General features: G+C 50.9%; 1 protein-coding gene across 4 annotated transcripts; it reads right to left on the bottom strand.

Moving 5' to 3' along the window:
• Window positions 1-9,705: 9,705 nt before the first annotated feature.
• On the bottom strand, window positions 9,706-13,985 carry Tincr (TINCR ubiquitin domain containing). Of its 4 annotated transcripts, none has more exons than XR_015045840.1 (4): window positions 13,422-13,985; window positions 12,755-12,868; window positions 11,991-12,299; window positions 9,706-11,309 (listed from the first exon to the last, which is right to left on the bottom strand). XR_015045840.1 is itself a non-coding variant. In XM_085832697.1 (1 exon), the coding sequence occupies exon 1, from the start codon at window positions 13,685-13,687 to the stop codon at window positions 13,418-13,420; it is 270 nt and encodes an 89-aa protein (XP_085688823.1). In that variant the 5' UTR covers window positions 13,688-13,711. The 4 variants fall into 4 exon arrangements, 1 of the variants encoding a protein (XP_085688823.1); XR_015045841.1 differs by having other exon boundaries at window positions 9,706-12,299; window positions 13,422-13,499; window positions 13,631-13,985; XR_015045839.1 differs by having other exon boundaries at window positions 9,706-12,299.
• Window positions 13,986-20,694: the final 6,709 nt, after the last annotated feature.

The raw sequence follows: 20,694 nt of genomic DNA, 5'->3' as shown, positions 1-20,694 counted from the left end.
GTGGGGCTGGGACACAGTGGGCAGGATGGGTGGTATCCTGTGTCAGCATGGAAGGCGTGGCGTGGCAAGCCTTGCCACAAGAGGTCAGGGCCCAAGGGACGGCTCGACGGCTCAGACATTCTAGGGTGCTCTGTGGAAACCATGGCTGTACCAGAAAAGGCCCCCAAAGCCCAGAACTGTGTATGTAAATGATATTCTGAAACTTCCACCCTTCTGGAACACTACAGAGGGGCTGGGCGAGGTCAGAGATGGAGCCCCGCCCAGAATCCCCCACACACATCGTGAGGGACTTGGGGTGTGGTCAGGGGTGGAGCCTCCACCTAGAATCCTCTTGCGAGGGGCTGGGGTGGAATCAGGAGTAGCAACCAGAGTAGACTACCGCAGAAAGAGGCTAGGGGTGTGGTCAGGGGTGGAGCCCCACCTAGAATCCTATGAGGGGCTGAGGACGTGGTCAGGGGTGGAGCCCTTGTCTAGAATTCCCCCAGTGAGGGGCTGGTTAGGGATGGAGTCCCGTGTAGAATCCCCCAATGAGGGACTGGGCGTGTGGTCTTACCTTCATTGAGAAGGCCCTGGGTTCCATGCCCTGAAATTCACACTCATATAAAGGTTTAAACTAGACCAAAGCAGGAGGTTGGCACCTTCCAAAGCCATGAAGATCACAGCTTTCTTTCAGAGATCAACAGGTACAATTTTTTTTCTCAGTGATGATAAGCAGACATGGGCTCAAAAGCCCACATCTATGCCCTTATCCCCAGTTCTATCTCTTCATTGCTATGTTGCTGTGTGACTTTAGAAAAACACCTTTACCTCTTTGGGACTCACCTCCTGCACAGAGAAAAAGGTACAGTCGCAGGGTATGTATACAAGGTGCCCAGGATAGGGAAGTGAGTTGTCGGTACCCAAAGTGGGTCCACAGTAGGTAGTTGGGAGGGTTACTTACAGCTCCCCAAAAGCAAGAGAGGGAGAGATGAAAAATCAGGGACTGAAAGTGAAAGGGGGCCTGGATCCCCAACTGTAAGACTCTGTGGAGCTGGGGTGGCTCTGGAAGTAGGGTGCAACATTTACACAGTGCACAATCCCAGCCACTGGCTGTGGGCGCACGTGGCAGCCCTGCTGAGCCATCTTAAGTATGGTTAAAGCCAAAATAATTTTTCCTGCTTCCAGCCAAGGTCAGAGAGGGTGGAGTGGAGGGGAAAATGTAACCAGTCCTTTCCAGAAATATGCCTAATGAGAAGACACTGTGTTGTGATGGGGTCCGGGGTGGGGGGGCACACCTGAGTGTCCTTGGAGTCTCTGAGCCGGAGCAGCAGTGCGGGGGTTTCCTGAAGAAGATGTGGCGGCAGCTGGAGTCGGGAAGACCAGGCTTAGTCTTCAGAGATGCCTGTGAGTCCTGTCCCAACCCACTTTAGGCTACTAGGTCATTCCTGATAGGATCAATGTGACCCTCCAACCTGAAAATTTGTGCGGGTTCTGGGGTCCCAGGTCATTACACAATCTCAACCATGCCCAGCTTTTTATATGGGCTCTGGGGATTCAAACTCAAAGTTTTCACGCTTGCTTGCAAAGTGTTCTCCCCCAACAAACCCTCCCTCACCCCAGTTGTCACCATCTTAGTTTTCATAGGAGGGGCCACAGAGAAAAACCTTTCCTCTTGGGATGACCTCTGGCTTCCCCTAGAAGCCATGAAACAAATGCCAGGAACAGACAGGGTAGACAAGAGCCCATGAACTGGTCAATGTCAAGGCCAGGCTTCCTGGGAGAGCAACCTTGGCTAAGTTCTGCACAGGGTGAGGCAGAAAGGGCAGGGACCCTGGACAGCCCCACTGGGTAGCAACCCCTTGAGGATTAGAGGCCGTAACTGTGAACTTGGCTTCAGGATGGAAATGGTTCAGGCTTCTCAGGAAACAGGTGAGGCCCCACTGTGTGCCCAACCCTCAGCTCCACCTGCCTCCATGGCACGCCTACCAGGCTCTGCTGCTCCACCTGGATGCCCTCGCCCTACCCATCTCAGAGCCTGTTCCAGAATCAACAGTGACCTTGAATGTATTTGAGACCTCAAAGGAGTGTTCCAGCATGCTTGTGAACCTTGGATGCCTCCCTAGCTGGGTGCTTACATAGTCTTCTTACTCTTCCCCATAGGAATTGGAACTGTGGTGTTCCTCCTACAGAGCTTGTGTGCATGTCGATCTGTCTGTCTGCCTGCCTGCCTGCCTGCCTGTCTCTGGAGGCTTGCCTACATATCATGAGGGAACACTTGGACTCTGGGAACTGGGTTCCTTTGGGATTGGGGGGAATCTCTAAGGCTGGATCTCTGTCTCTCACTTGTCTCTGGCTTTTTCTCTGTCTGTCTCTTACTCCACTCTCTTTTGTCCCTCCTCTCAGAACTGTTAAAAGTCACAAAGACACAGGAGCAGCTTCTCAGCCCAGAAAGCAAATTGCCCACACCCCGCAGTCTAGTAATTGAATCTGCAGGCGGCCAGGATGGAATCAAGGGCCTGGAAGGCGGGGACAGAGAAGTTGAGAGGGCCGTTGCCAGGGGGGTGTGCTGGGTTCTGTGCCGTACAAAGGAGGTGTGGGGGGTTCCTCCAGTGCAGCTGAAACCGAAAAGCAGAATGGAGAGTGTATATGGCATCTGGCCCCTAAACACTGGGACTTTCACTGTCCCCAAACCTCAGCTGGTCACAGAATAGTTTCAGTGCCCAATATTTATCACCCATTCCACCTACCAGCCCACAAGGGCACCAAGCCCACATGTTAATGAAGACAGCAGGCTTCATTCCCCACCTAGCTCCAGACACTACTATGAACGTCCTTACTCATCCCTGGCTGGTATCTAAGCAAACACTGCTCAGCATCAGCAACACTGAGGAATGCATTCACCACCTCCAAAAATCTGTCTGTACACGCATGCGCGCAACCATTCATTCCAATTCACAGACCCCACAGCTGGAAATACCACACCAACAATCTCTCCAGCCAGGCACCAACATACCCATCCATCCTTTCAGTCACCACCCACCCATGCATCCTACTTCCACTCAGGCAGTGCCTTCTACAGACCCTGTTTGTCACCTGCTGAGCCCCCTCTAGGCTGGGTTAGATGTTCTTAGACAAGCAGGCCAAGGGGTTTGGGTAATGGGCTCCATGTGGGCTAAGAACATGTATGCTAAGCCCATCAGGACTCGTCCCAAGATCACAAAGCATCAGCCAGCCTTCCTCTTTGAGACTAGTTCTTAGGGGCAGTTCTTGCAGGAGTGTCTCGGTATCACAGGCCAATGGAACTGCATGCTAAAGGAAGATGTCTGTTAAACTCTGGAATAGAATCTCGCCCCCCCTGTGGTGGGGCCCAGGATGGGGAGCAAGCTGGGTGCAGTTGTCAGCCTCAGCTTTGATGTCCCTGTGTATACTGTGGGAGAGTAAGAGAGGGAGGTGGTGACCAGACACAGTGGCTAACAGGGAGAATAGGGCTGAATCATGGCCACCTGAAGTAGGATGGAGCCCAAGGAGAGAATCCCCAGTGTCAGGATAGAGACATGGGAAGCAAGGCCAAAGCTGCCTTTTGCTCGGGAGGAGAAATGATGGCTGGTCTAGGAAGAAGGGGGTCTTCACTTCCAGCCCAGGATCCAGAAGTGACCTCCTCACCTCAGAGCCCCTGTGAATTCCTGAAGCGGTGGTCTGCAGTAGCTGGCTTCAGACCCTAGCCTGCCCTGCTACCCAGGACTCCCTGGCCAGGCCACAAGTCCCCAGTAGCAGTCTGGATGCTCTCAATTGAGAAATGGGGACATTTGGCCTACATGACTAAGTCAAGCTCTCAGCTAGTTCCAGCCTCCTGCAGACAAGACTCATCAACTGCGGCAGCAAGAGTTGATGAGCCACCCTGGTAGGAAGATGCAGCCTGGCCCAGATCTCTGGGAAGAATATTCCAGGCAAAGGACACATCAAGTGCAAAGGCCCTGAGGCAGGGTCTCATTCCTGCTGGGCCAAAGGTCACCAGAGAGACATATCCCCAGCTCTTCACTGGGGGATTCTAGGTGGGGCTTCACCCCTTCCCTTGCTTCAACCTCTTCTGTTTCCAAATCCCTGGCTGCTTCTTCTTGTGGTTTCTGTTCCAAATGGGAGCTTTCTCCCTTCCAGCCTGTTCTTCCCATCCGTGCTACCAGAATGGACAGCAGTGCATTAGTACACAGAATGTAGAATGGTTGAATGAATGAACAAATGGATGGATGGATGGATGCATGCATGCATGGATAAGACAGGGAACAGCTCTCTTACCCATCACTTGAGGAGGCCTGTTAGGGAGGAGGGCCCTGGGTCCTCGCTGATTCCTAGGATTCTCATTAACTCCAGGAGCCCCAGGTCAGAGCCACACTCCCCTCCCCACCACCGCCCCCACCAGCTGGCCCAGGGACCTGGACAGCAAAAAGCTCATTTGCATATGCAGGTAATTGGTTTTGCAAATAGATCTGGTTCTTGAAGTTTGTAGATTAGCCATAAATACATCTCCAGATGAGAGAGAAAGGTCACGGATGAATAAAAGAACAATTAAACTTTCAGAAGATTATTAAACTAAACAGAATCCTGGCACAGGGAGGCCCAGTGGTGGGGGGAGGTGGAGGAGGTGTGGAGTGCGGACTCTGCGGGTCCTGGATGGAGTGGGACATTGGGGTGACCTTCAATTAAGCAAGGAACTCCACTTCTCAGGAGAATTTTGATGTCCAAAGAAGAAAAGAACTGTCGCTGGGGACATGCCTGTCATCACTGCCGGGGAAGCTGAGGCAGGAGGATGTTGATTTGAAGGCAGCCTGGACTACAAGGCAAGACCTTGTCTCACAAAACAAACAAACAAACAAACAAACAAACAAACAAACAAAGCCAAGCAAGCTGGGGGTGCGGTTTTGTGGGTAGAGACTTCAGCCTGAAGAAGCAGACACAAAGCCCTGAGTTCTATCCCACATACCAGAAGCTGGCACTCAGGAAGTCCCATCAGGAAGTCATCCTTGGCCACACAAGGGCTTCCAAGGCAGCCTGGGCGACATGGAGCCCTGTTTCAGAGTGACTCCCTCCCAGGCTCAGGCCGTGTTTTGAAGTGGGAATTTCATCTTTCTGGGTGGTGATTCAATGTGGCAGCTGCCATGGGGTGGGGAGGGGGAGAGGGAACACCTTAGCTTGGAGTGCCTCCTGGGCCCCCAGGGTCATTCTCCTCGGGCTCTTTGCTTCCAGGAGGCACAAACAGGGATAAAGCGATGCCAGTTCTCAGGGTAGAAGGGAATAGGAGGGAGAAGATGGTTGGGCAGGAGGAGAAACAGCAGGGATTCAACGGGAAATGAACAGTCCCACCCCACCCCATTTTCCACTTACTAGTAGCAGGAAGGGACAGGGAAGGGAGGGAGCTGAGACTTTAAACAGTGTGGTCAGACAACAATGGGGAGGGGCTGTTGAAGAAAAGACCTAAAAAAATGGAGAGAGAGAGCCTGGAAATGGGGGGGGGGGCATACATAGCCATGCAAAGGCCCCAGTCCAGATGGAGCATCTAACTCCAGTAAGACACTGATAAGGATGATGGGCTCCAGTGGCCACCCCTCATTCTCAGTTGAGATTAGGGAAAACTATATCTCCCAGCTTCTCCTGCAGTGAGAGATCATTTGACTGTGAACAACATAACCAGTGAAGAAACCCTGTGTTTAGCCCCAGGCTTTAACCTCCAGCTATGTTGATGGCAACCTTTGCTTCTGCTTACCACCACCACCACCACTACCACCGCCACCTCCACCACCACCAACAACAACAACCATTACCACCACCATCACCATCATCACCACCAACAACAACAACAACCACTATCACCACCACCACCACCACCATCACCAACAACAACCTACATGGTAGCCACAACAGCAGTACTGGGCAGCCATTATGTGCTCTAACATGCAAGTCGGGAGTTACGAATCAGTGCCTGGGTCCTGGCTGGTTTTGTAATCTGCTGCTAGCCTGAACCAATGCCTAGGACATAGGACAAGGGATCTGGAACTTGTCTCTCAGTTAAATAAGGGAATTATGGGAGCCTGGTACCATAAGCTGCAAATGATGGAGGATTCTGAGTCCTTCTGATGCTCAAATTTTGGATTCTAGAATTTCCTCTTTCTCGCTGTTGAGGTTCTCTCTGGTGGAAATGGATCAGAGACATGAGTCAGCTGCCTAAGATCACACAGCCAGGCCATCGACTGTGATTGACTGGATCTGTGGGTGCTGTTGCTCTGGTGGGGTGGTGCTCAGAGCTGAGCATGCTCACATGCAAGAGCAAGGCCCTGGTTCCAGCCCCAGTACTGAATAAGTGGGGCAATGGTGGCACATGCCTGTTCACAGCACTTAGGAGGTGGGCACCGGGAGATCAGGAGTTCAGGTTCATTTTCAGCTACACAGTGAGTTTGACCAGCCTGGGCTGCACGAGAGTCTGTCTGAAAATAAAATAAAGTAAAATAGTCCATTGTAATTTCTTCTAACGGATCCATTTTCAGGTGTATAGTGTCAGTTCCACATTTCTTGTGCCAAGTCCTACTCTGAGGAGCCAGGCCCAGGACGCGTTCTTCCTGCCTCAGGGACTCACAGACTCAGTAGAGACCCGCCATCAGCCCGTGGAGAGAAACAAACAGGACTGCAGTGCTAGTTCATCACTGGGTCCCGGGGGCGCAGTAACATGGGAATGAGAGGGAGCTGGGGTACACCGTGCGCGTGCGTGGGAATGGGGTCTGGGGCAACAATCTTCATGTCCTGTCCCCAAGAGCAGGGAGGGCAGACAGGACAGACAGGCTGCCAAAAGCCCAGCACTAATGAGCCCTGTGGGGCCTGTGCTATTTTTAGCTATTGCTCCTCAGGATACCTAATCGCTTTGGCCTGGCCCCTGCCAGGTTACCATGGAAACGCTGGGTACCACCAGCTGCTAGGTGCATCCTCATCCCAGTCTGCTGCTGCCACCCCGATCCAGGCCTCTGGACGATGCCAATGGGCCAGGATCCTCTTTGCCTGCTGTGCTGTGCAGCCCAGGGATTCTTTTGCCCTTCTCTGAGCCACAGAGATTGAGTTTTCCCATACGTCCTGAGCGCAGTGCCCCACTTCCTGACTGTTCAGTGCGACCCCAGGCTAGACTCTGGGTTTGAAATTTGGCCAGCAAGAGATTTCACGTCACATGCCTAGGGGCAGCTCCCGGTCCCTGGAGACAGGGTGGATTCCAGACAAGTATGGAGCACGCAGTGCCCAGAGTGGTTTTGCATATACTTATTTGAGAAAGGGTCTCTACATATCCTTGGCTAGCCTGGAACTTTCTGTGTATCCAGGCTGACCCTGAACTCACAGAGATCCTCACGACTCTGCCAGTCGTGAGGCAGAGTACTGGGATTCAAGGCACAGGCCACTATCATGTCTGGCTTTTTATTTTTATTTTTTATTTTTTATTTTTTATTTTTGTTTTTATGGAGCTGCTCAACATTTAGGAACACTGTTGTTCCTGCCGAGGACCTGAGTTCAGGTCCACGAATCCCATGACTCCAGGTTCAGGTATTTGATGCCCTCTTCTGGCCACCATAGGTAACTATACTCATGCGTGCACCATCCCACACACAGACACAAGTAATTTACACAAGTAAATTTTATACATACACTATGATGATTCAGTGTGTGCATGTGTGTGATTACTCACATCTGTCCTGTCCCTTCCCACCTCTATCCCTGGCTCTTCACTAATCCTGCCGGTTGCCTTGGAGGGGTCAGCTGATGTAGCAACAGCCACCGCCCCTCAGTGTGGCCCACTCAGTTCTGACATGGTGCCCACTCCCTGTGACTCCAACATCCGTTTGCTTCATCCCCAGCTGTTCCAGTCTTCTGACCCACCTGTATGTGCAACACACTGGTCACATGACCTGTGCCAGGGTGCAGATATGCACCCATGGGAGGGTCAGGTGTGGATTGTGTTTTTCAGCTTACACTAGCATCCCCCATCCCATAGCCCCTGTCAGCATCTTCCTTTACAGGCCCCCCCCATGCCACCTGGAAGGATGCCCTACATCTGGGGACCCTGGGCCAAGTACAGGACATAAACCCCCAGTTGGCACCCACCCCCAAGCACTGCTGGCCAGGAGTGGAGGGTTCAGGTTGCTGCCTTCTCCCTACAGCTGTCATTATTTCAGGATGAATTAAACATGAGACCTGTCTGTGCGGTGTCTGGGACACTGTAATTGTCCCCAGACAGCTGGCCGAGAATAGGTTGTGCAGGAGCTTTGGGAGGGGACATGGTGGGGAAGGTTTCCTGCTGGCCCAAGCATCTTTGTTTTTCATTTATTTAAGTATCGTGTGTGTGGAGGTCAGATGACTATAGAAGGTGGGTCTGTCTCCTTCCACGATCCTGGTCCAGGGATTGAATTCAGGTTGTCTGGCTTGGTGGCAAGCTGCCACAGAGCCATCTTATCAGGCCCCTTCTATGTCTCAGACTGTTGGCTGAGTGTGTGTGTGTGTGTGTGTGTATGTGTGTGTGCGCACGCGTGCGTGTATGCTCAGGGTGGCCTGGGACCTGTGGAAGGCTGAGAACTCTGTGACATTGATGACTGAGAATCTACAGCTTCCATCTCAGATGGCCTATCAAGGGTACCCGACAGGCACAGAACCAGGGGCTCAACGTGCTGGCTCCTGGTCCACTCGCTGACTTTGTGGCACACATAATATTGAGAATGTAGATGCTTAAATAAATATGTAACTGATAAGAAACCATGTACATAGGTTTGTGGCCCTGCCGACAGTACCAAGCTCCTAATTTTTTCTATTATGTAAATGTATTTATGTATTTGTGCCTCTATGTATCATCAGTTATCATGGTCATGGTACCTCAGTTTCCCCATGCAACTGACCCAGCTTGGCCTCTGCCTCAGTGTGCTCCACTGTAAGATAGGATCTGAGAGGAAAGCCCGTCCTGCTCTAGTTCCCCCAGCCGATGGCAGGTATGTCTCAGCTCTCCCCAACTCTGATACCACACAGACACATCATTTGCTCTTCCATCTCTTAGGATCCTGGCCCCAGAGAGGTGCTGTAGCTCCAGCACACGGAACAGAGAGATGCATCCTGGGCTGAGCTGGAGCCAGAGACCATCTGTGATGCCTCCCTGGCCCTGTCTCAAGTTTTAAACAGTCTCAAAATCAAACCCTCCCTGTTCAGAATCTTAAACTCAGGAGTTAGGTAAGTCCTTGCAAAATGGCGGTGATCACAGCACTGTTCTATCCTTGCCACTAAATTCTTATAACCCAGATTGCCCTTTGACTGGTGTCCCCCAACGCTCAGCAGTGTCCAGATTCTGTGAGGACACAAGAGCTCAGTGGAGAGAGTTCCTCCATCAACTCCCTGTGCAGATAGATGCTCTTCTGGGCTCGCGGTCATCCAATCAGTGACTAATTCTGAGTTCTCCCCATTTATCACAGAACAGGGAGCTGGGTGCTGAGGATTTTGATTCAATGAAACCAGGGCATCCTGGGGCCACAGTGACAGAAGCAGAATGGGGGTGGGGCTGTGTACCCCACATGCCTGCTACCTGGTTACTGAATGCCAGCCCCAGCTGCAGGGAAACAAGCTATGAATAAATTACAGTGTAATACATACACACATACATACATACATACATACATGTAAGTTAAAAAAAGAAAAATTACAGCCATGTGGTAGCTAAGCCTTTAATCCCAGATTCCAGAGGCAGAGGTAGGAGAATCTCTGTGAGTTCAAGGCCAGCCTGGTCTAAACCTCAAGTTCCAGACCAGCTGAGACCTTCACTCAAACAATTTTTTTAAACTAAGGGAACATGAATCATTTGGGAACCTCCCCGAAGAAGTACTTTTGAAATTGAAGGGTGAAGGGATCTTGAGGCAGGAGAACTGTTGTCAGTTTAAGGCTTCCCTGACCTAAAGCATTGACCACTCTGCCTCAAAAAGACAAACAAAAGTAAAAGCTAAAAACAAAGGGGGGGGAGGTAAAAGGTGGGGGCTGGGGGCAGGTTAGAGGGCAAAGTGAACTGTGCCAAGGTCCTACAGCTCCCACAACAGTCTCAGTGTCGGAAGGGCAGTGAGATCCCAGCTCAGAGTAGATAAGGTTTAGGGTGGGTGGGGGTCAATCAGTGTTAGACTCCCCCTACAGTCCCTCAAGGAGGTACGGGTGTAGCCTCCAAGAAGGGACTCCACCCCTGACCATGCCCCAGTCCCTCACTGGGGGATTCCTGGCAGGCCTCCACCGATGACCACACTCTGCACAGATGACGCCAGGCACAGAAGATCTTCAGGAAAATCACAGGAAGGTCGTCCCCTCTGTGGCCTCTGGCTGGGTCCTTCAAAAAGCCCAATTGGGTTGGGTCTCAAGCAAATGGCACAGAACCCTGCTAGTGCTTGGCCAAGTGGGCCAAACTGCAGGGGGGAGCACCTGCGTGGGGAGCACTGTGGGATCCTCACCCCCTATCCTTGCTGCTACTGACTGCTGGGACCCAGCGTAGGCGGGCCCCTCCCTGGATGCCATAGGCCTCAGTGAGACTGGAGAAGCTGCCAAGTCTCACCTGAAACTTCCTACCCCAGCTAGGGCTTGCTGGCTGGGTGGGGCCTGAAACCTGCCAGGCCCTGAAGGGAGAATGGGCAGCTGGCTGGTTCACCCGGAGTGGGGACCGTGGGGGAGGACAGTACAGAGAAGGAAGCCAGGTCACAGCAGGCTCCTGCTTTGTTGTCAGTCTTTATTTGATACACATTCAAAATGGCACCTCTGCACCTAGAGCCCGGAGTAGGCACGTGACCTTGGGTCTCCTGAAGTGAGCTCACAGAGATGGAATGAGCCTCCTACCTAACCTGGGCTCATGACTCAGGCCTAGGACAGGAGCATAGTGCTGGCATAGCAGGGACCCGGAGGACACTGGAGGCTATCACTGGAGTATCAGGAATGACTGTGTATAAATGGGGCACTGAAGGTAGGCTTTTGTAGAATAAATAGGAGTCTATAAAAAACAAAAAGAAGGTGGAGTGGAGAAAAAAAAAAGCTGATGGTCCTGTGGCAGGAATTCAGGGAGATCTCAGGACACAAGGAACAGGGTGAGCTTGTGGGGGGCCCACACTCAGCAGCCTGACCTTCAGCACCACAATTCCCCTGTGCTGCTGCAAGCTATCACAGGCCTGGAGCCTCCTCATGTCACCTTTTCTTTGTGGGTCACAGGTTCTGTTCATGTTGGCTTCTGATGACTGTTGGAGAGAGGTCACATGCTCTCCACATTGTGGCTTTGGGACCTCAGGCCTTGGTTCTCTGATCTAGAAAACAGAATGAAGGCAGCCAATTGGGCTGTTTACATCTACTTCAGGGCTAGGCGGCCTTGGATCAAAGATGGGAAGGGTAGGAGGGAAAGAGAGAGAGGGAGGGAGGGAGGAGGGCAGGGAGGGAAGACCGCCAGGATGGGGACCAAGGGACAGGCCCTACATTATTATTTCTGAACACGTTAAGGCTGTCCGCCTGAAGAAATGAATAGTGATTTGCATGTAATTTGCATGCAATTTGCATAGGGTTTGTTAAATGTCAAAATGCTTTCTCTTGCCCCTCAATGCCAGCTTCCCCTCCACTCCCCAGCAGCTCTCCCAGAGGGCCAGCAGCTTCCCCCACAGCTGAACAACAACCTGGTGGATCTGGAAGGAGACTGGGGAGGCAGAGAGGGACCCACACCCCCAAGGCCTGCATAGTTGCGAATGTCTAGCAACCCTGATTCCAAAGACCATGGTTCAGTCCCCAGCTGCCCTGCTCTGCCTCCTGCACAACTCTTAATTAAAACATTATTTCCTTCTGGGCTCACAGTGTAGTCCCTCAGCACGTGAAGGGGTGGGGGGAAACAGGGACAATGGGGGACAGGGTCACACAGCACCCAACACTGGAGCTGTGGAGTAGAGCGCCCACAGCACGTGCTGAAATACTCAGACCACTTTGCACACCTATGGGCTCACCAAGACCCCCCTGGATCAGAGTGTCCTCCTGTTCTGTTCATAGCTGGAGCCCTGTGGGTCCTCCAAAGAAGGAAGTGTGCATGTTGAGCTTCCCCGAGGAGGCTGTACTCTGGGGATGGACAGAGGACGATCCAGGCAGCAGAGGCTCCCAAGGGAGGGTCCTAAAGCCACAGAGCAACCAGAAGGTTCCTTGCTGGGGGTGGGGGGATGGAGGGCTGGACGACAGTGTCAGAAGTCACCATCAGGAACACCAGAGGCAGTGGGCATCAGCAGGGCTGGGGAGGTGGCATCTCTCTGGAAGCCCAGCACCTGGATCAGCAAGGGACATAAAGGCCCAGGGATGTCAACCAGCAGTTTCCAAGCTAATGGCCCTTTTTCCCTTCTCCAAATAGCCTGGATCTGGGCGTGGAAGGGAGTGAAGTGGTCCCCCACAATCCTGAGGCCCTTCTGTAGCAGGCACAGTGCTAGGATCCCCCTGGTGGACACCACAGGAATTGCAGGCAAAGCGGCTTCGTTTGTCCTAGTGCCTGTTACAGGAATTGCAGGCAGAGCACTTGTGGACCCAAGCCCACAAAGTGCAGTCTGTTTATATCTGCATCAAAGTAAAGAGTCCAGAGGAGAGTAGAGAACTTCTCAAAGTCACACATATGGGGACACCAGTGCTGAGCCAACATTAGGAGATGGAAGGATAAGGCTAATGTGCCCACCTCATGAGGCCCTCAGTTTCCCCACCATCTCTCAGGCCTCCCATTTGAATGGCTTACCTGAAGTATGACTGGACTCCCAGGAAGAGAGAGGTGTGGTGCCTGGGCCAGTTGGCTCCTTCAGCCAGCATCTTGTGTCCCTAAAATCATCGCTCCATCTCCTCCATTTCCTACCTGAGGGGGTGAACATAAAGACACGTGGTGAGGACTAAAGCCTTTCCAGCTAGTCCAAGATTGCTCTGAAGTGTCTTCATACTGGTGGGGATGCATTGTCAGCCTGGCCCCACAAGAGACACTGAGGCCAATGTAGACACCGGGTGTGACAGACTTGGGATGGGGAGTGCAGTAGTGGCCCAGGGCTGCTCATCCCGCCGACCTCTTAGATGAGTAGACAGAAACTGAGAGAGAGATGGAGACACTCAGAGACATGAAGAAACAGATAGGGGTGGTGTGCAGACAGAGACAGAGACCAGGACACATACAGAGAGACATGCAGAGCCAGAGCCAGGTACACAGAAAGGAGAGCAGGAAGGGAGTCCCCAGAGCCACCGCTGGAGCCTGCACCACATATTGACATAGCTAATGGAGAGGAAGCAGGCACAGTCACAGAGGCATTTCTCACCATGTCCCCAAGCCACATCACCACCCCACTGGGCCAACCTCCATAAGCCAGAGCTCAAGATCCTACCAGGTTCTAGCCCAAGTCCCAGCCTAGATCCCTGGTCACCTGGTGTCGCTGAGCAGAAGTAATACTGAGCCGTCCTGCAGGCGAGCCTCGCGAACTGTCTGATGGTCAGGCAGAGGCCTAGAGTTGTAGTAGAAGGTTCTGCGCCAAGAGCTTACGCCCTGGCCCACTAGCTGTGCGCGCAGGTCACTCAATGTGTCTCGGGGCCGCACGGTCAGTGGCAGTAGCAATGCCTCGTCGGCTAGGTGTACCTTGATGTGGTAGCGCTTCCAGCGGGACAGCCCTCGCCGCAGCTCCTCCATGGCCATTGCCAGCCTGAGACTCTCTCGCAGGTCAGCACCTGTTAGACCGGCTGAGCCACCTGCCTCCACCCCTTCTAGGCACGCCCTGCTACAGCAGCAGCCCACAGGGGTGGTGACATTGGCTGGCCCAGCCCAGGCCTTCATGACAAACATTTCTCCTGTGCACAGCATACATCAAAGGCCCTGGGGCAAAGAATGCAGCTACGCAAAAGCACTGTGGCAGGATGGAGAGGCTGGTGTGTTGGAGGAGTGGAGTTGGGTCCTGCTTTTGAAGCAGAAGTGAGGAGGAGAGAAGGGTGGCAAGGAAGGCAATGTAACCCACCCACCCATTTATTTATTATTCCAGGGACACTCTAGAACTTCCTCCCTAATCTGTATCTGTACTTGTTTTGTGTCTGTGGACTCCAAAGAAACCTCAATCTTGGGCCTTTAAAGCCCTCTATGGCCATCAAGTTAGGAACAGGGTCTAAGTCGGGGAGACAGACGTCTGGGTTTGGCCTGAAAGTTCACGTGGCCACTGGAGGTGGGGCTCCAGGGGATGGGTAAGAGTTCAATATTCCCAGTTGCCCACATTCACCACCCACACAGTTCAGCAAGTGCTTGATGGGGAGAGAAGCAAGCTCTGGCCTCCCGATCCTTACAACCATTTCTGGGAGTCAGCCACCTCTCCAGCACACTTCGGAAAGCACGCCTTTCCCCTCCCCGATGCTCTCGCTGCCCCGACTGGATAGAGCAGTTTGTCCTCTGCACTTGGCCTCTGACACACAAACTCTGGGCATTTGTCACCAGCAACAATGCAGTAGTCACTGTGTGGCCTCTAACCCTGTCATCCCCTGCCGCAGCCTCTCCTCCCCTTACCTCAGTGTCTCTGCCTGTCTACTGGGGTCTTGTAAAAAGACATTGTTGTTACAAGGCCCTGACCTACACTTACCCAGGAATGGGAATGCTGAGAGAACATTCTAGGTGTTAACTTTGACTCCGCAAAGAAAAACAAACTGAACGTTCTAAAAATTTAGCACAAGTGATATCTTGGTGGTGCAAACCTTTAATCCCAGCACTTGGGAGGCAGAGGCAGGCGGATTCCTGTGAGTTTGAGGCCAACCTGATCTACAAAGAGAGATCATGACCCCCGTCACCCCCAAAAAAAGACAGGTGGGAGAATATATAGGAAAAAATATATGTCTCAGTGTGCTGTGTAGGGTGACATTAATTGTCCCATTTGCCCACATTCACCACCCACACAGTTCAGTAAGTGTCTGTAAAGGGAGCCTTTAATTGAAAGATTAATAACTGACAACATGCAAATATAAAACACCTACACACAAACACTTCACACATGAAAACTGCAACAAAGCCATTGAAAATTTCCAATAGTCAAAATAGACAAAAAAAGACTGACTTCCACCGTACGTAAAAAGCTTCTGGAAACCAACAAGAACCAACAAGAAGGTAGAAAAATGGATAGACAACTTAACAGGCTTATGAAAAATGGCACATCCTCCATGTAAAACTAAAAATGGAAACCAAGGGTGGGCATTTGACAAGGAAAGGCCTCCCCTGACCATGCTCCCTGCTCTTACTGGAGAATTATAGGCAGGGCTCTACCCCTGGTCACACCCCCAGCCCCTCAGTGGGGAGATTCTAGGCGGGGCTCTACCAGGGAGCCTCACCCCCAGCCTCCATGAAATTCTTTTTTGTTTGGAGACAAGGTTTCTTTGTGTAGCCCTGGCTGACCTGGAACTCTGTCAACCAAGCTGGTCTCAAACTCAGAGAGATCTGCCTGCCTCAGCCTCCTGAGTGCTGGGATTAAAGGCATGCATTACCACCTCCTAGATAATGTTCTTGTAAATGTAAAAAAGCAAAGCTTGGTGTCTCACAGGCTGAGACTAGAATGCAATAAAATGGTCACCAAATAGTCTGTTTTTATACTTCTCTGGTGGAGATCGATGGACAGGATCCTGCGTAGTGTTCTGTGGCAACACACATTTTTTTTCTAAAGATTTATTTATTTTATGTATAGGAGTACACTGTAGCTATACAGATGGTTGTGACAGATGCTTGTGCCATCATGTGATTGCTGGGAATTGAACTCAGGACCTCTGCTTGCTCTGGCCTCGCTCCCTCGTTGTGGCCCAAGGACTCATTTATTATTATACACTGTAGCTGTCTTTAGGCACACTTTAGGCATTATTATACACTGTAGCTGTCTTTAGGCATCTCATTACGGATGGTTGTGAGCCACCATGTGGTTGCTGGGATTTGAACTCAGGTCCTTCCAAAGAGCAGTCAGTGCTCTTACCCACTGAGCCATCTCACCAGCCTGACACACATTTTTTGATCCCAGCACTCAAGAGGCCAAATTAGGAGAATTACGAGATTCAGGACAGGATCTCATCCCCCTTCAAAGCTGTTTCATTTGAGGAAGAACAGTCTGTCTTAGCCAGGCGGTGGTGGCGCACTTAAATCCCTCTGGGAGGCAGAGGCAGGCAGATTTCTGAGTTCGAGGCCAGCCTGGTCTACAAAGTCAGTTCCAGGACAGCCAGGGCTACACAGAGAAACCCTGTCTCGAAAAAAAAAAAAAAAATCAGTCTTAACCACTGGGCTTCCGAGGGTGGAATGGCCTGCCTTCTCAGAACAGCCTTCTGGTTCCAAATCTAGTCAGACCAGGGCATTGATACACCTGCTGAGCGTCTAACATTCAACCTGCAGGACACAGGAAAACTGAGTCCTAGCAATGATAGTGAGTGGGTGGCTGGCTTCACCATCAAGACCAGGTCTGCATGGCCCTACCCAGCACTCACAGATGAAGCTCTCGAGTGTCACCCACCACACTCATGGGCACCCACTACACTCGTGGGCACCCATTGGTCACTGTGAGGGCTTGGGGCCATAGGGCTGCAGCAGGTGGAGGCCATGGTGACCACCTGAGCCACTGTCAGTGCCAGCCCATTTCTCACTAAAGCAGAAATAAGCAAGGTGGTTGTGGCCCACGAGTTCTCTGCCCTGGCTCTTTGGAGGGATCAAGGCTTTTGTGTCTGACAGGGTGGTATGTTCTAGGCAATTGTGGAAGACCCAGGCTGATGGCAGCAAGCTTGGAGAATCCCTGAGCTCTGAAAAGCCAGAGGCTGTGGCTTAGGTCACAGTACTGTTGAAATAGTCAACTGTGGGACATTTGAATTTGTTTTGCTTTTGTAAAAAAAAAATTTTATTTATGTGAGTACACTGTTGCTATCTTCAGATACCAGAATCAAATCTTGTTACAGATGGTTGTGAGCCACCATGTGGTTGCTGAGAATTGAACTCAGGACCTTTGGAAGAACAGTCAAACCTCCAGCCATCTCTCCAGCCCCCTGAATTTGCTTTTAAAGTCAAATAGTTCACACCTTTTTTCTGCTATCTGTTGAATCTTATTCAAAGGCATTTTTTTTCATGAAAGCAGTCTATCATGTCTTAGGTAATTATCCTTTGTTGACATTCTCTGTATCCTGAAACCATTGCTGGTTGTTAATCTTTTAGAAGCCCATTGTGCAGAACAGTGTTGTGTTTATTAAAACAGACAGGGTCTCAATATGTAGTCTAGGCTAGCTTCAAACTTATTGCTATCTTTCTGTATCCATCTCCCAAGTCCCAGGATAATAGACACCACTGCCACCACCTTGCACTTCCCTTCCTGGGTGCTGGGGGAGGGAATGGATAGTGGTTATGTAACTCTGATCGTCCCAGAGCTTGTTCTATAGACCAAGCTGTCCTGGTACTCAAGAGATTCTTCTGCTTCCTGAGTGCTGGGAAGTATATGCCACCATGTGCACCCTTGTCCTAATTTTAAAATTACATTTGTGTGTATTTTCACAGGTTTGGCTTCCAAGTGGTCTTTTTGTTGTTGTTTTGCTTTTTAAAGACAGGGTCTATCTCTGGCTGTCCTGGAACTCACTTTATAGATCAGGCTGGCCTCAAACTCAGAGATCTGCCTGTCTCTGCCTCCACAGTACTGAGATTAAAGGAACACTACTAAGCCCAGCTGGCCTCAAATTTGTGATGTAGCCAAGGATGGATAGCAACTCCAGATTCAGCCCAAACTGTAGCCTGGATCCAGGAGTTTCTGGATACCAGTGAAGATCTCATGCCAGCTGCTACTGAAGTCCCAGGGACTAGCTAGGCAGAAATGGATCCTACTGAAGGACCTGTGGGGAATCTTTTAGTGGCTCTTGGGTGCCACCTGGTGGTGATGTGAGAAACCGGGGGCTCCCCCTACAACACTGAATAACCTGCAGGCCCCCTCCTCTCTTTTGTATTTGATATTGAGGATAGTTTTATTGTCACACAGTTCCAACCCCAGCCCCAGTTGTATTGAGACAGGGTTTTCCTATGGATCCCAGGTCAGGTCTTCAGGGTACAGATTCTGCTCATCAAAGGGCCTGTGAGCTCACCTTCCCTCCTCCCTGCTGAGTCCCTGACAGTGACATTAAGGTTTGAATTTCCTAGCAAGGTGGTACCACAGAGACACTGGAAACCCTTCAGTATCTCCCCTCCAGGCCAGAGTCTGCACCTGTCTTGCAGATTTCTGCCCACTACACCCTCCAGTGCTCTCTCCTTGAGATTCCTATATATGCTGTTGCAGCTGGTTCTCTCCAGGAGTACAAGTCACTGACATGTCCCCAAGTGAACAAGAAGCATTTGGAAGTGAATGACAGAAAGTGGGAACCAGAGGGGAGCACTTGGGCCTGGGTTTCCCTTTCTCAGGAAACTCCAGCTCAGGACGGCTCACTGCCTGTTTTCTGGTGACCCAGGGACAAGACACTGGAGATACCATGAAAGCCACTCTACTGGTTTTATTCCAGAGGACTCTAAATGCTCACTTATGCCTGGGAAAATGACCAGTGCCTCCTAGGAGTCTGCTACAAAGCTCACGTCATTTCGTTGGCACCTAATAGTTTCTCAGTCCCCATGAAGTGGGTGTGATGGGTCTAGACGAGATAAGACACTTTTGGTGGCTTTAGCACTTAATGCCACCATAGGGAGCGGTGCCCCAAGGGCTAGAGACAAGGGCCTTATTTTCAAGATTGCTAACATGACATTACAGATGACAGCTGCACCAGAACCCAGCCCATGAATACTTTAACAAGGAGACAGGAGCTACATGCAAGAGCCATTGTTACTTGGGCAAGGTTGAGTTGCACAATTCAAGCTGGCCTGGAACTAACAGCCCTCCTGCCTTTCCAAATGATGGTGTCTGGTGTCATGGGGTAAGAGCTGCTTCATGCTAATTTAAAAAAAAACCCTTAGAGGTCAGAGCCTTGGTAGACCGTCACAGAAGGTTCCTCCCATTGTTGTCAAGAACTAAGAGACCCACAGCTGGACAATGCAGAAAGGGAAACCTCAGGCACAAATGGGATCTCTCCATCACACCCCAGGGCTTAGGGCACTATGAGAAAGGTGGGAAAAATCTCCAAGGAACAGTGTCTTCCAGACACAACAGGTCTGACACATGAACTCAGCAAAAGTAGCAGAATGCACAGGTTCAAGGAAGACAGGGCTCCACTGCTGAAAAGGGCTGGCATTCCCACCACTACCCAAGAAGCTATGTCTAGTTGACACCCACAGATTAAGGAAAATCAGCTTTCTCCATTGAAGTGCCCTGGGTTTATTAAGCAACACTTCAGGCCAGGCTCCATGCCCCATAGTTGGCCAACACAAAAAGAACTGTGGTATTTTTGTACACACTTTTCTTTGCTTGGGAGCATCCTTAAAAATCTTATTGTTTACCTCTATATTTTTGTTTCCACCTTTGTGGTTTTTCTGTGTCTGTGCTACTAAAAATAGAACAGAACGGAAAGAAGAAAGTTTGAAGGGAGCCAGGCGTGGTGGCAGACGCCTTTAATCACAGCACTTGGGAAGCAGAGGCAGGCTAATTTCTGAGTTCGAGGCCAGCCTGGTCTACAGAGTTCCAGGATAGCCAGGGCTACACAGAGAAACCCTGTAAGGGTGGGGGATGGGGGGAAGAAAAGGAAAGGGAAGGGAAGTTAGTTTGAAGGGTAGAGGAGGATATGAGGGGTGGGAAAATGTATGAAAAACTGTTTCAGCTGGGTGGTAATCCCAAGCACTCAGGAGGAAGAGGTAGGTGGATTTCTTGAGTTCCAGGCAACCTGGACTACAGAATGAGTTCCAGGACAGTCAAGGATATACAGAGAAATTCTGCCTTGGAAAATAAAAACTAACAAGAAAAGAACAACTTTGTTTTAATAAGAAAAGAAAAAAAAGTAACCTAAGGATGGTCAGGGGTAGGGGACAGGCAGGTATCTGGAAAGGGGTAGGCCTGAGAGAACTGGGACCAGGAGCAAGTGGATACAGGTCACAGCAGTTCCATAAAGAACCAGTCAGTGTGCACAGTAGGTGCAGGTTCCTTAATGCTTGTCCCATGAGGGGTCCTAGCATGTCTAAAGAGAAGCAGGGATCACCTGGGAAGTGAGAACCCCGAGAACCAGTGTTAGGTAATTCTGATGTCCCTGAAGAATGTAGCCACACCTGTCTAAGGTTACCAGGATAGCATTTCCATGTGTCATCTGACACAAGGACTGCTGGCGTGATTGATCTGACCACTGCCATCAGATTTCTTTTTCTTGTCCTGGAACTTGCTAGTTTGTTCAGGATAGCCTTGATCTCAGGCCTACCCCATCATACCTGGTGATCAGGTTTCTTAAAGTGGATTGTACAAAGTCACAGGCAAAATACCCACTCTGGATCCTAATTCTTGCATCTGAAAAGATGCAGGCCATAGGGATGGGCAAGTAGACAGGATTTGGAACCTGGATACAGGAAGCAGTCACAGCAGTCACCATTTTCTGCTGTATACTAGGCACTATAAATCTTTTCTGCACTGTTAGAAGCCCTCCAGCAAGCAGGACAGGTACAGTGGCACACACTGGGAGGACAGAATTATGAGTTTGAGGACAGCCAGCCCAAACTTACCATCTTAGCCTTTTCAGGACACTGCTTGAGGGTAGAAAGCTCATTCT

The sequence above is a fragment of the Mus caroli genome, unplaced genomic scaffold, assembly GCF_978045245.1.
Source record: "Mus caroli unplaced genomic scaffold, Mus_caroli_1 scaffold_18, whole genome shotgun sequence".
NCBI classification, from domain to species: domain Eukaryota; kingdom Metazoa; phylum Chordata; class Mammalia; order Rodentia; family Muridae; genus Mus; species Mus caroli.
This window is presented reverse-complemented; position numbering and strand designations above follow the sequence as displayed.

Excerpts from the sequence above, each read along its gene's own strand:
- Tincr (XM_085832697.1), bottom strand. The coding sequence starts at position 13,687 with ATGGCCATGGAGGAGCTGCGGCGAGGGCTGTCCCGCTGGAAGCGCTAC.